General features: G+C 41.3%; 1 protein-coding gene across 1 annotated transcript in view; it reads right to left on the bottom strand.

Annotated features, from left to right (window-relative positions):
* SORT1 (sortilin 1) overlaps positions 1-15,100 on the bottom strand; it is a 69,066-nt gene that overhangs the window by 20,201 nt on the left and 33,765 nt on the right. The window contains exons 6-14 of the mRNA XM_070745130.1: positions 13,431-13,504; positions 11,941-11,990; positions 10,614-10,744; positions 8,093-8,237; positions 7,340-7,495; positions 5,345-5,451; positions 4,102-4,204; positions 3,699-3,864; positions 128-318 (exon numbers count right to left, since the gene is read on the bottom strand). Of these exons, the coding sequence (XP_070601231.1) occupies positions 128-318; positions 3,699-3,864; positions 4,102-4,204; positions 5,345-5,451; positions 7,340-7,495; positions 8,093-8,237; positions 10,614-10,744; positions 11,941-11,990; positions 13,431-13,504 (1,123 nt within the window). The remainder of the gene's footprint in view (positions 1-127; positions 319-3,698; positions 3,865-4,101; positions 4,205-5,344; positions 5,452-7,339; positions 7,496-8,092; positions 8,238-10,613; positions 10,745-11,940; positions 11,991-13,430; positions 13,505-15,100) is intronic.

Genomic DNA, 15,100 nt, shown 5'->3' with positions numbered 1-15,100 from the left:
CGTATAGACTACAAATGTTATGAGATACAATCTAATTATTGTTGACTTACCCTGTCTTACCTTTTCTTTTTCTATTTTTGTAAAACTCAATAAAGACTATTTTATATATAAAAAAAAGATTACTCACAGTCTCTGCTGAGGAGATCTTGGAAATCAATGGTGTATGAGATCCACTGGCGAGATAAGATGTTCTCTTGATATCCCCAGATGCTAACATTCATTGATTTTGCTCCAGGTTCCGATGCCAAACCAGTGAAAAAGATGGGGTCCTTACTGAAAACATAGCTGTGCCAGCACTGTCCTTCATCCGTTGAGAACCTAAAACACATAACGATTAGAAATTTGGTTTCAAACCCAGGCCTCAGTAATCAGGCAGCTAATTTAACAACTGTCCCTAAAAAGATGACTCATCTTATTAGGCCCCAAAATGTGGAATTGTTCAGGAAAAGGAAACCCAAACATACATAAAACAACTTTCTCCCCACATCTTTTTTGCAGGGGGGGGGGGGAGATGTTAGAAAGGTAGACTTCCTCTCAGGAAACAAAGCTCCTTTTTTCCTCATAGAACTCCTGTCTTCACAAGAGATTACAAGTGATCAGTCACTGAGCAACTGGTCGAAGTTGTAAACAGTTTCTTATGATTCCAATTCAAAATTCCAACACTTTCCTCCCTCCCCATCAGTCATGTGATCACATTTGGAGTGCTCAGCCACTGAGGTGCATTCACAGCAGTTTGCAGCATCTCAATTCTCAAGATCACATAAAAGCACTTTACAGCTTTTGCCATAATAAACCAATGTTTACTTTGAGTTTCCAATAAAAGTGGCAATTGCAAACAATGAATTTGTTTAATGACCCACAGTGGTTACTTAGTGATAACGATGTTGACTTAACAACTGCCACATTTGCTTAATAACTGCTGCCAAAAAATGTCATAAAATCGGGTCAGTGATCGCAATGAATGATCAGCATGTTTTACGGCTGTAATTCTGGACTCAACTACAGTCATAAATTGAGGAATACCTCTATCACCCCAAAGTATATGCTCAGTGCCACTTCCTCTCTTCTTTGCACCCTTTTTCCTAAGCTTTTTTCTGGGATATAATCATTCAAATTAAACCCCTTGTTCTGGAGAGTTTAGTTCTGAAATAAGATTAGAAATTATTTTGCAATACTGTATCTAAAGCTGGCTCTTATCTATTTTCATATACAGTGGTACCTCAAGATACGAACCCCTCGTCTTACGAACAACTCGTGATATGAACCCGGGGTTCAGAAGAAATTTGCCTCTTCTTACGAACGTTTTTCGAGTTACGAACGCCAAACCTGAACTTCCGGGTTCGGCGTTCGGAGGCTCCTGGGAAGCCGCCCGGCTATTTTAAAAGGTGACCGCCAGGCTGGGGGGCTCCCCAGCACCGCCCCGAACCCCGAACCCGGAAGTTCGGCAAAAGTTCAGGGTTCGGGGGGTGCTGGGAAACCCCCCAGCCCGGCGGTCACCTTTTAAAATAGCCGCGTGGCTTTCTAGGAGCCTCCCGAAGCCGAACACAGAAGTTCGGGTTTGGCGTTCGGCTGCGGGAGGCTCCTGGAAAGCCGCCCGGCTGTTTTAAAAGGTGACAGCCAGGCTGGGGGGCTTCCCAGCACCCCCCCAACCCCAAACCCGGAAGTTCGGGGTTCGGGAGGTTGCTGGGAAGCCCCCCAGCCCGGCTGTGAAATGCCTCTCGTAGCAGCTGCTAGAGCTGCCGGCATTTCACTTTCCCTCCCAGGCAAAAAGATGCCAGGGAGAGGGGCACGCCTTCCGCCTGGGAAGTCCGGCCCCATCATCCCAGAATGCCGGCATCTTTTTGCCTGGGAGGGAAAGTGAAATGCCGCTCGTAGCAGCTGCTAGAGCCGCCGGCATTTCACTTTCCCTCCCTTGCAAAAAGGCCGGCATTCTGGGATGATGGGGCCGGACTTCCCAGGCGGAAGGCGTGCCCCTCTCCCCGGCATCTTTTTGCCTGGGAGGGAAAGTGAAATGCCGCTCGTAGCAGCTGCTAGAGCCGCCGGCATTTCACCTTCCCTCCCAGGCAAAAAGAAGCCGCGCTGCTGCTCCAGTCGCCCGGTCCTCTCCTGCCTCCCGCGCCGATGTTCCCCACTGCGTCGGGGGCCGCCAACCCCGAATCGGACGCACCCTCGCCACTACCGTTGCCGCCGCGCCCACTGCCCGCCCCATCCTCGCTGGAGGTCTAGCCAGGGCCGGAGCCAGGTCTGCTCGGCTGCGCCTCCTCGGCCGCCGCCCAGCCGCCCAGGATGCTGACCTGCTACCTTGCAGCGCGCCCGCCGCCAGCCCGATCCTGTGCCTCCTGCTTCCCCCCCCCCCCAGCCAAAAATACAAAGGTGGTCTGCCGCTCCCGCGGAGCGATGGGAAGCTGAAGCCGCCGGCGGTTTCAGCCTCCCTTTGCTCCACGCTGGATCGCCCTGCCTGTCTTTGTGTTTTTGGCTGGGGGGGGGGAGCAGGAGGACCTTCCTGACTCCCTCCCCCCCAGCACTTCACCCAGGACAACAGGCAGGGCGAAGCAGCGTGGGGCAAATGGAGGCTGAAGCCTCCTTTGGTTGTGGCGGCCGGCTTCCCGGTTTCTGAGTTTTGGGCTTGCACGCATTAATTGCTTTTCCATTGATTCCTATGGGAAACAATGTTTCGTCTTACGAACTTTTCACCTTACGAACCTCCTCCCGGCACCAATTAAGTTCGTATCTTGAGGTACCACTGTACAGTGATGCCCGCGAAAGTCGAATTTCAGCGAAGTAGAGATGTGGAAGTAAAAACACTATTTTTGGCTATAGACAGCCAAAAACTACCCCCACGCACCCTTTTCCAAGGCCGCGGAAGGAGCCGAGCTTGAAGTTGGGGACGGGGAGCGACGAAAGTGCGGAGGCCGACAAAGATTGTTTTGAATGTCGGCCGGCCCCCCCCAGCGCCTCCTGCCCCCTCGCTGCTACCCCCTGCCTGCCCAATCCGCCCCTCTCACCGGCTTTCTTGGGGCACGGGTCCTCCTGCATCAGCGCTGGCGGCTACGGCTTCTCGTCCTCATTCGGCCGCTAGCCGCTCTGAGCGCTTTGAGAATGCCCGCCCCTCTCGCAGTCCCTTAGCTGAGAGCGCTTTCGTCCCAACTGTCAGCGAGGGGGCTGCAGGAGAGGTGGGGCAGGCATTCTCACAGAGAGAGAGCAACAGACAGAGCGAGATAGAAAGGAAAGAGGAAGAGAGAAAGTGAGAAAGAGAGAGAGAGAGAGAGCAAGTGGGGGGGAGAGTAGAAGGTAGAGAGAGAGAAAAATGATAGAAAAAAGGGGAGAAAAAAAGAAATGAGAAAATGATTGAAGCAGAGAATGACAGGAAAGAGAGAGAAAGAGAGAGAGAAGTGACTCTTGGTGATGACGTATGACATCATCGGGTGGGAAAAACCGTGGTATAGAAAAAAAACCACGGACTATTTTTTAATTAATATTTTTTGAAAAACCATGGTATAGCCATTTCGCGAAGTTTGAACCCGCGAAAATCGAGGGATCACTGTATTGCATATGTTCTAATCTCAGAGCGATCCAATTTGACCTTATTCCAGAAAAGCAATATCTTTGAACTGCTGTAACTGGTAATGTGGAGGTGAGATGCAAACAGAGAAGTTATATCCCCCCACTAAATGAATATTAGCAAAACTCTTGCATACTTAATCTCGTTGACAATATGAGTTTGTTCAACAGCCACAATGATGCCCCCAGAGTCCAAGACTGCATAGTGATGGGGACCTTCAAGTGTCCGTGACCAGGTATAGCCCCCATCATCCGAAATGTAAACATCTGGGTTTGTTATTGAGATAGCATCTCCAACACTTCCTGCAATACAAAGCACCATAAATGACAATTATACCATTTTCTCACAAAGACCTGCAACCTGCATTTCTTCGTCAAGCCCACACATCCTTTTAGTCTCTCACATCCTTTTATAGTGTATTTCTCCTAATCAAGCACAGAGACAAGGCAATCTGAAGGTAGTGATGGATCACAAGAAAAGTCTCTGCTCTTGCACATTATGCCATTATATATTATGTGTGCATAAGATTCATTCATTACCATGAGAAATAATAATTCCAACAGCATTTGGTTCAGTCAGAGGTGCCATAGGGACATTCAGCTTCTGGGAGATGCTATAGGAGGCGTGAATGTGAAGGCTGCACTGTAAATATAAGATAATCCAAACAAGAATGAGGGACAAAACACAGGTGCAACACAGATCCAATTTCATTAAACCAAAGCTAGCATCATTACTCATCTCAATGTATCTGACAATATAGAAAACCTTTATTAATGCAAAGCCAAGGCAGACTAAATTTAAGAATCAAAATGTCAAAAGTGAGGCAATTTATTCAGAACCCATATAGTCCAAGCAACTTTCTAATTTTATAAGATCAACAGCTTTCTTCTTTTCGCTAAATTAAACTCCACTCAGAATGCAGCTGCGAGAGCAGTCATGGGCTTCCCCGAATATGCCCATGTTACACCAACACTCCGCAGTCTGCATTGGTTGCCGATCAGTTTCCGGTCACAATTCTAAGTGTTGGTTATGACCTATAAAACCCTTCATGGCACCGGACCAGATTATCTCAGGGACCACCTTCTGCTGTACAAATCCCAGCGACCAGTCAGGTCCCACAGAGTGGGCCTTCTCCGGATCCCATCAACTAAACAGTGTCGTTTGGCAGGACCCAGGGGAAGAGCCTTCTCTGTGGCGGCCCCGGCCCTTTGGAACCAATTCCCCCCAGAGATTAGAATTGCCCCCACCCTCCTCGCCTTTCATAAACTCCTTAAAACCCACTTCTGCCGTCAGGCATGGGGGAACTGAGATATTCTTTCCCCCTAGGCCTTTACAATTTACGCATGGTATGTTTGTATGTATGTTTGGTTTTTATAATAAGGGTTTTTTTAGTTATTTTAGTATTGGATTGGATTGTTACATGCTGTTTTTATCATTGTTGTTAGCCGCCCCAAGTGTACGGAGAGGGGTGGCACATATATATATATATATACTGTATATATGAATGAATGAATAAATAAATAATAAATTTTTCAGCATTCTACTTTTCTTACAAAATATTCTTAATAATATTTTTAACTTTAATGTTATTCCAAATTCACTAATCTGTCTTGCATATGAATTAAAACAACCACACAAGTCAACTTCCAACTGAGCAACTACAAAGGCGGTTTTATGTATCAATTTTGTGTGTGTAACATCTTAACATGATGCCTACGTCTTTTACTTGTCAACATTTACTAGATTTATATCTCATTTTTGATAACACATTAAAAAGCAAACCTTTTCTTTATTTTTGGCTGTTGAGTCACACCTAGCATTTTCTGGTTTCCTCAAGGATACCCATTCCCCTCCTTCATCAAAGGTAATTACAGACTGAATGGAATTATCTGATTGAAGAAAAAGAAAAAAATCCATAATTTTGTCTAATACACTATAATCCTTACAATATCCTCAGAAAATCCTAACATTTGATGGAGTTTTTTTGTTTGTTTCCGAGTTATACAACAGCTATCATCCCAAGCACTGAAAACACTAAAAAAGCTTTCTCTCTAGCAACCAGTCATTTTATAAAGACAGATTACACTTTAATTAAACTAAAAGCAGAAAATATCTGTAATTTATTCAGGGTGAGCAGATAAGGAAACCAATAAACAAGTAAACTATCTATTAGTGTCCTGCAAGAAAGAATAATCTTCCTTCAGCAGATTTCCTTTTACAAGTTTATAATGATAACACACTGTAGATTCTAGAGTACGTTCTTCTCAGGGAATGATTACGTTGTATGAAAAAAACACTTTATATGCACTGATTTAAATTGGCACCTAATCATTAATTTTTCAGCAAATGGGGAAGGAAACAAGAGAGGAACACAGCTTGTCCTGCCTGTGTTACTTATATAATAACCATCCCTATGCTTTGAAGCAATTTGACCAATATATGTAATTTGTCCTCAAAGTTTCAAACACCAGTTCCTATGCAGAAGTGTTATCTTTTTGGTTTGAATAAAACATAACAGCCATATAGAATTTCAAAGTTTTACATTGCAGCTTAGCATTTCTACTCTGAATAAAACTTCTGATCACCATCTACAGAAATTGCTTGCCTTACATCATAATTTGACACATATTAATTTTATTTTCTTACTTAACACAAGTAATGTAAAAGGTTTTAACTTCAGGCAGAAATTACCATATTTTTCAGAGTATAAGAAACAGCAAGCAGTACAAATGATATACACTGTTTGCTGTGTATTTCTGTAAATTGGTGCCTGACCCATAGAAATAGCAAAGAATTGGAGAAATGTACATTATGGCAGTATATTAATGCCAGCAAGTTTTCTTAAATATAGTCACACTAACTCCTCCCAATTATTTAAATAGATTTACTCCAAACATGACTAGGTCAGGGTTTAACCCAGCTGTCTTATCTTAATACTAAAATAGGACACTGTTACATTTCAGATTATACTTTTACAGATCTTTAAAATTGATGTGGCTTTCTGGAAGTATACATTATTCTCTGCTGTTTAAAATAAGATACAATAGCACTGGGTCTCTTCAAATGAAGCATTTATTTTAAAAAGCTTCTTTATTTTGTTAAGTTGTCTAGACTCTAAAAATAATAAAGCAGTCTTTTAAAAATAAGTCTAATAATTTGAACATTCTATGGACATTTATAGTTATTAACTTACCTCCTTACATTCAGTTTCACCAGTTTCATAATGAAAATAAATTAAAATTCTGCCTCTCCCTCCAAGCAATTTGCTTCCTTGCAGCTAGTGTCACTTTCAGTTTAGCATATGTGGCCTGCCTGCAGCTTCCTGAATGAGCTGAGGGTTGGGAAGCTGATAATCAGTTGCTTGGCTTCACAGGCTCTGTGCTGCTTGCTCCAAGGAGGTAAATTGCTGGGAGGCAGAAGCCAAAGGGTGGAGGTGGTTGAGTAGAGCTACATTCAGTGTATAACACACACCCAAGTTTTCACCTTATTTCAGAGGGGTAGAAAGGTGGATCTTATACTCTGAAAAAATGGTAAATAGTTCTAGTCAATATCACAAAAACAATTACAGCCAAAGAGCTAATTAATTATGGTTAAGAATTTTATAAAAATGCTCTACAAAAACATTGTTTAGATATAAAGTATTACTTAAAGTGATAGGAGTATTTCTTTCATTCTAAATGAAACTGTATCCAAATATTTTAACCATTTTCTTATCAGAGTTCAGCAATTCTATAAACTTTCAGTGAGAATTAGAGAGATTTTAAAATGAAAACCCACCCTCTGAAAGCACACTGGTAATGTAGGTTCCTCGTAGGGAGGTTATATTGGTGAAATCTGTCTCTCCCCCAGTGGTAGTATAGAGATGCCTTTCCAGAGACTTGGAGTATATGATGCCTTGATCATCAGAGGTATAAATTGTTCCATGTCCGGTATCTGGGATAGAAATAGCAAATTGAAAGGCGAGAAACAGTATTTTACAGTCGGTGGTTTTAAATTGTATCATAATTCACCAACAAATTGTAAGTTAGTGTGGTAGAAAGCTCTTGCACACAATCTGTATTTTAGATCAGCCTAAAACCTAATAGTACTATTAGTGCAGTAGGACTTCAACTCCCAGAATTCCCCAGCCAGCAAATGCTGGCTGGGGAATTCTGGGAGTTGAAGTCCAGATATCTTCAAGTTGCCAAGGTTGGGAAACACTGCACTAAAGGAACAACTACATGAAGTCTACCTAAGTAAAAAACAAAAACAAAACAGGTTCATACAATGTATTTGTTAAAAGTGGCATGGAAAAGAAAATTGTCAAGAAGCCCACATGTTTATATATGCTACACTGACACTGGGAATAGATTCTCAAAACAACAATCTGTAAATCTGCTGGAAATCTATTTACTAAATAAGCAATTCTAACACTTTTGTCTTAGGTAAAATCTTTGTGCCTATATAATACCAATTTAGAGAACCGTTTTTCTTTTAAAATGCAATTCTGTAACCATAATCAAACATCGCCCACTTTGTATCCCCTCTCACCTCCGGGTTCATCCACATGCATGAACACCATGTCATCATTTGCTGCCAAAATAGAGTAAAATTGTTCTTGTCCAACTGAAGGAAGTTGAGCCATGTTCCACGTTTCACCTTCATCTAGTGACACATGGATTCTCCTGGTATTGGTCTAGAGAGAAAGCAAACATATTTCTTTTCTCTAACAACATCCATATTCATTTATGAAGAAGCTGTTCATAGTATGAAACAACCAGAAAATGTTTATGATGATATATTGTTTTTATAATTTTTTTTAAAAAAAAATGTTCTAGTGCATTAAGCAATTTCAAAGAACTTGCCCATTAGAGCAGGCTTGACTTTGAGAAAATATAGCAAACAGAGGCGAGGCACGCAAAGTGAAGCTAAAGTCCTCTGGGGCTCAGTTGGGCCTCAGGTCTGGTCAGTTCAGGCAAATAAACACCAGTATGTGCTTGGTGGTGGCCACTAGATGGACAAAGGAGCTTTTGGCAATTGGGATGCTGGAATTAAGGTGATGGAAATGATAAATATGCGCTTAGAGTATCTTCTGTAGAATAGACTTTGCTTCCTGAATTTGAAAAGGTGGGAGCAACCAGTGGCAGGGCTGTGGATCTTGAGCCTAAAAGGTGCCAAAATGTATGGATGGAGGAATATATATAAAAGAGCCTGCAACAGATGGGATACCTGGTAGGAAGAGCTGGTAGATATCAGGCTGGCTGTGTGTGGGAGAGCAGGCTACAGACAATAAAGAACAGTGATACTGATTATAAGGTGAAAACATCTGGCAACATCTACAGATCTCAAAGCCAAGAATGATAGTTGGGTTGTAGTGGGAAAACTCATGCATATGATGTTGTACATCTTGGGAAGCACAAAAATACTGATGCAGGCCAGCAGAGAGAGAAGAAGAACCAGACCAAATTGGTTGGTGCTATTTCTCCACTCTTTCTCCTAGGCTAGTCAAGTATTTGTCTCCTTTCCACTCACATCAATCAGAGAAGTACTTTTCAGCACCTACACCAGTGGAAGAACTATGAATAGTTGTGCGGAGTTTTGTTTGTTGTTTACTGTATTTGTTGTGGACTTTTCTCAATGCTTCAATGGCTCTCAGTTTGGGGACATTGCATTGGAAAAATGATGGCGAACCTTTTTTGGCTTGGGTGCCAAAAGGGTGCCCATACGGGCAACTGGGTACATGTGCATGACCCCACCCATAATGCAATGCCATGCGTAGGGAAACAAACCCCCTGCTGTCCCCCCTGCACAGGCTGAAGCTTTCTGATTCCCAGTAGGCCCGTTGGACTGTTTTTTGCTCTCCCCAGCATCCAGGAAAGTCTCCTGAAGCCTGGGGACGGCGAAAAATGCCCCGATGGACCAATTGGAAATTGAGAAATGAAAGGAAGTGGAGCTGCCCTACTACTTATCTTCAGATAGTTGCAACCAGGCCGCGCACACCTCAGCCCATTTCCTCTGCAGCCAGATTGATCTGAAGCTCTGTTATCGGCTGCAGAGGCCTTCAGGAAAGCCTTGCCGGCTGCAGAGGAAATGGGCTGAGGTGTGTGAGGCCTGGTTGCAACTATCTGAAGATAAGTAGTAGGGCAGCTCCACTTCCTTTCATTTCTCAATTTCCAATTGGTCCATGGGGCCATTTTTTACCGTCCTGAGGCTTCAGGAGTTCCAGAAGACCTCTGACAGTGAAAAGGAGGCTGAGGGTGAGCACACAAGTGAAACACTGGTTGGCATGTTGGACCTTATTCGCCATGGAGGGCTGAAATGAAGGCCATAAATTAGCTATCCAGTGCACACATGTATGACAGAGATGACACAGGACAATGCCTCGTGTGCTCTCAGATATGGCTCCGCGTGCCACCTGTGGCACGCATGGAATAGGTTCGCCATTACTGCATGAGGGGAAAGAAAGAAAAAAAAGAGCATACAGTGGTACCTCTACTTAACAACTTAATTCGTTCCATGATCAGGTTCTTAAGTAGAAAAGTTTCTAAGTAGAAGCATTTTTTCCCAAATAATGTGTGCAAACCCATTAAGAAAGAAATAAAAGCTCAGAATTTGGGGGGTAGGAGAAGGAGGAAGAGAAGGAAGACAGTTGCTGCCCAGAGAAAAGGGAGCGTTTCATTTCTCTGGGCGCTGGCAGAGGTTTATTCCCCCTCCAAGTGCCCAGAGAAAGGAAAACGCTCCGTTCATTGTGGACTGCCAAAGCCTCCTTAAGCGCCACCGAAAGGCTCCTCTGGCAGCCCAGAAAAGCCCGAGATGGCCAGGGTTAAAGCGGGATTGGCAGGAAACTGGTCGGGCCTTCATGTCCCTCCCAAATTTCCTGGAAAATCGTTCCAGGCTCGGGTTCTTAAGTAGAAAATGGTTCTTAAGAAGAGGCAAAAAAATCTTGAACACCCGGTTCTTATCTAGAAAAGTTCTTAAGTAGAGGTGTTCTTAGGTAGAGGTACCACTGTAATGCGAACAAAAGAACCAAATCTATAGAAACACAAAAGAAGCCCAAGAAGAAGTTTCTTACTTTTTCTATCATCACAGATGCAAAAAGAAAACGACCACCTAGGCCAAAGGAGTAGATGTTGTTTCCTATGGACTTGAATGTCTTTCCAAAGTCTTTAGTTTTCTTTAATTCCAATAATCCGATATCAGTTTCTTCAGAAGAGAAATAGATGCATTAAGCTCGTTCCATTCAGAAAAAAGATAATTTCCTACATGGTTGTGCTAAAGAAACAGCTAATTTCATCCCAACCTTGTGTAGAAACCAGCCTATATACTGAACAAGAACATCTGAAGAAATAATTCATATACATAGACTTCTATTTTGCAGATGTCCACACGTAAACATCAGCATGAAAAACCAAACTACCTAAAAACAGAATGCTATGCGTGGGTCAAAACATGAAGACCTCTTTACATGAAAAATACAATTGATTCATAATTATAGACAGGTTTTACAACTGTTCATTCACATAAGATAGCATTTTATATCTTGTAATAAGAAGATTCTTTTATTGCTCACTATCACTCATGAACAGGTTCAATTCAACATTTTTTAGTTCAAAAAGAATTAGCTACTTAAATTTCCTGTTACATTCCATGCAATAATCATTGCAATATGTCATGGGAAAATATGAAAAATTAATTACTGCTGACTTGATTATGGCTTCAGTGATACAATAGTGGTGTTCCCCACCCCAATATGGATACTCAGATTTCTATTTGTTCTTATCTTCATATTTATAAACTTCATTTATTCATAAGTAGTTTGGAAAAGTGGAAACGTGAAAACCCAGGGTCATATGTCAAATCTCTCTCCTCTAATACTTCCTTCAATATCATAACCAGAAGTTAATTTTATGCCATTTGAAGGCAATAAATACCTATTTGATAGGCAAAAATTCTGTAAATTGGAAATGCATCAGCAATTCAATTCAATTTATTAGACTTGTATGCCTCCCCTCTGCGAGGACCCGGAGGGGCAGAAAAGGTTAATAAAAATAGAGAGAAAGCAGGAAAAAACAGAACTACTGTAAGGCCTAGCACTAGCAAGCCAGCTAAAGTTTTAGCACTTCCCACAATGTTCAGTGAGACTTTTTAAAATTACAAACCCTTGTTTCACAAGACAATGACTTTTTATAACTACAATTTTCTATGGGAAAAGATTCCAAACACTGATAAATATATAGATATATCCAGAATCTGATTTTCCCACATTAGAATAACTGCAGGTAAATAAGCTATCGTCAAGGCTTCATAAGGCTGTGGACTCAAAGAAAAGAATCCATAAAAATCTGCAAAAAAAGCTCTAAACTGAAGTAGCTCTATTTATTATACTAAGGATTACTTACTACAAGAGCCATTCACGTAGGTAGTAAAGAAGATGGTTCCACCAGAACCCCTAGGAAAGGTCAAGAGAATATAATTAGTGTAATGGTAGAAGCATGTAGGCTAACTAAACAATTGGGACTTCAATTTGTGGAATGACTTCATATATCATGTTAAATAAAGGCTTCACTAAGATTTATTAAATAACCTATAATTAGCCAGATTCTATTACAACATTGGGCTAAGTGATAATACTTTGTATAGCTAAATATAGCACATAGAATCCACATAGAAATGTCATAGAAACCACATAGAAATGTCGTTTGGCGGGACCCAGGAGAAGAGCCTTCCCTGTGGCGGCCCCGACCCTCTGGAAGCAGCTCTCCCCGGAGATCAGAACTGCCCCCACCCTCCTTGCCTTTCGTAAAGTTCTTAAGACCCATCTCTGCCATCAGGCATGGGGGAACTGAGACATCTCCCCCGGGCCTATACAGTTTATACATGGTATGTTTGTGTGTATGCTTGCTTTTAATAATGGGGTTTTTAGTGTTTTTTAAATTATTAGATTTGTTCTTACATTGTCTTTGTTATTGTTGTGAGCCGCCCCGAGTCTACAGAGAGGGGCGGCATACAAATCTAATAAATAATAATAATAATAATAAATAATAAATCAAAATCAGACCAGAATGATGTGAAAATATTATCTTAATTTCAGCATAGATTATTTATTTATTTATTGTTTGTTTGTTTGTTTGTTTGTTTTGTTTGTTTTTCATTCATTCATTCATTCATTCATTCATTCATTCATTCATTCATTCAATTTTTATGCCGCCCAACTCCTAGGGACTCTAGGCAGCTCACAACCAAAAATATAAAACATCCAAATAATGCTAAAACCTCTAAAAACAGTTTAAAAACCAATTTAAATACAATAGTTAAATCCATATTATTTATGGCCAGGTCTCAATAGTTACCATCATCACATCAACGGTTATTTGAGGGACTGTCGCTTGCCAGTCAAATCTACCCAATCTATCAGAGGGGGGGGGCAAGGAAAGTTGCGGGTTCCATCCCTGAGAGAGATATATACACCTAGTGGGACCCAGAAGAATGGCCTTTTCTGTGGTGGCTCCCTCTCTCTGGAACATCATGGCCCCCACTCTAATAGTATTCCAGAAGACGCCAAAGACTTAAATAATGTTAATATACATTAAACCTTCAAAATACATTTAAACTGGAATAGAATAGAACAGAACAGAACAGAATTCTTTATTGGCCAAGTGTGATAGGACATACAAGGAATGGGTCTTCCCTGTGTGTCCAACCACACTTGGCCAAAAAAGAGATGCTTTTAGTGTACATAAAAGAAAATATATATTTGTCAAAAATCATGAAGTACAACACTTAATGATTGTCATATCGTACAAATAAGCAATCAGGAAACAATCAATATTAATATAAATAGCTATTAAACCATCAGTTCTCGCTGGATAGCATTCTTTAAGAAATTTACCATTTGGCCAAGCAGACATCTTTGTGGATTTCTTTCCATTTTTCACCAAATGTCTTTGATATCCACAAGCTACCCTGGAACATTTAGAAAGAGTTGATTATTATTGATTCATCATATTCAAGTAACTGGCACTTAACAAAACAAAAAATCCATAGTAAAGTTACACATTTTTTTATGCTTATAGTGTGCAAATTAATCTGTAACCTAGTCTGAGCAATTTATTAAAAATTACTGATGTAAAACAATTGATGAAGTACAGTGTTCCCTCGATTTTCGCAGGTTCGAACTTCGCGAATAGCCTATACCACGGTTTTTCAAAAATATTTATTAAAAAATACTTTGTGGGTTTTTTTCCTATACCATGGTTTTTCCCGCCTGATGACGTCGTTTCGTCTGCCATTGCTGATTGGCTGAAATCTCGGCCAATCAGCGTTATTATTGCAAAAAAATAATTATTGTTAATAAATAATTATGTTTATAAATATCAGGGTCACTAAGTGTCTTATTCAGTGGTGAATACCAGTAATAATAGTGAGTAAATGGTTGTTAAGGGAATGGGAAATGGTAATTTAGGGGTTTAAAGTGTTAAGGGAAGGCTTGTGATACTGTTCATAGGCCAAAAATAGTGTATTTACTTCCGCATCTCTACTTCGCGGAAATTCAACTTTCACAGGTGGTCTCGGAATGTATCCCCCGCAAAAATTGAGGGAACACTGTAAATGAAGAAAACAAAAAAGGAAACATAGAGAAAAGGAGCCATGTTTGTAATAGCAACTGAATTTCAGTAAGAGAAGGGGAGAGACAGATTTCTCTTAGCAGGCCTTCCAAAGAACATGACCTCAGTAAAGGTTAAATTTATTGAACATTATATGCAGAGCCCTCTCTGTGGGCACACAAGCAGCTAATCTTCGTGGGTGCTGGAACCCCTGAAAACCAGAAGACCAGATGGCCAGTGCGCATGCACGCACCTGTCACTTGGTCTTTGGGTTTCCGGCATTTCAACATGCGCAAAGATCCGGCATACACGTGTTTGTTTATTGTTTGTTTGTTTGGATTTACAGTGTTCCCTCAATGTTCGCGGGTTCGAACTTCGCGAATAGTCTATATCACGGTTTTTCAAAAAATATTAATGAAAAAATACTTCGCGGGTTTTTTTTCTATACCACGGTTTTTCCTGCCCGATGATGTCATACGTCATCGCCAAACTAATAATTTTTGCAAATAAATAAATAAATAAAAAATTGTTAATAAATAATTATGTTTATAAATATCAGAATCACTAAGTGTCTTATTCAAAGATTAGTACCAGTAATAATGGTGAGTAAATGGTTGTTAAGGGAATGGGAAAGGGTAATTTAAGGGTTTAAAGTGTTAAGGGATGGGTTGTGATACTGTCCATAGCCAAAAATGGTGTATTTACTTCCGCATCTCTACTTCGCGGAAATTCGACTTTCATGGGTGGTCTCGGAACGCATCCCCCCGCGAAAATCGAGGGAACACTGTATATGCTGCCCCTCTTCAAGGACTCGGGGCAGCTTACAACATATATGCTGAAAACCCAAAGACCAGCTGGCTGGTACTCACATGTGCACTGGAAACCCCAAAACCAGGTGGCTGGTGTGCAGTGAAGGGCTACCAACATTTTTACTACCACATTGTGGGTGTGGCTT

Source organism: Erythrolamprus reginae, chromosome 3, assembly GCF_031021105.1.
Source record: "Erythrolamprus reginae isolate rEryReg1 chromosome 3, rEryReg1.hap1, whole genome shotgun sequence".
NCBI classification, from domain to species: Eukaryota; Metazoa; Chordata; class Lepidosauria; order Squamata; family Dipsadidae; genus Erythrolamprus; species Erythrolamprus reginae.
The sequence above is the reverse complement of the archived record's forward strand: the minus strand, read 5'-3'. Positions and strand labels throughout refer to the sequence as shown.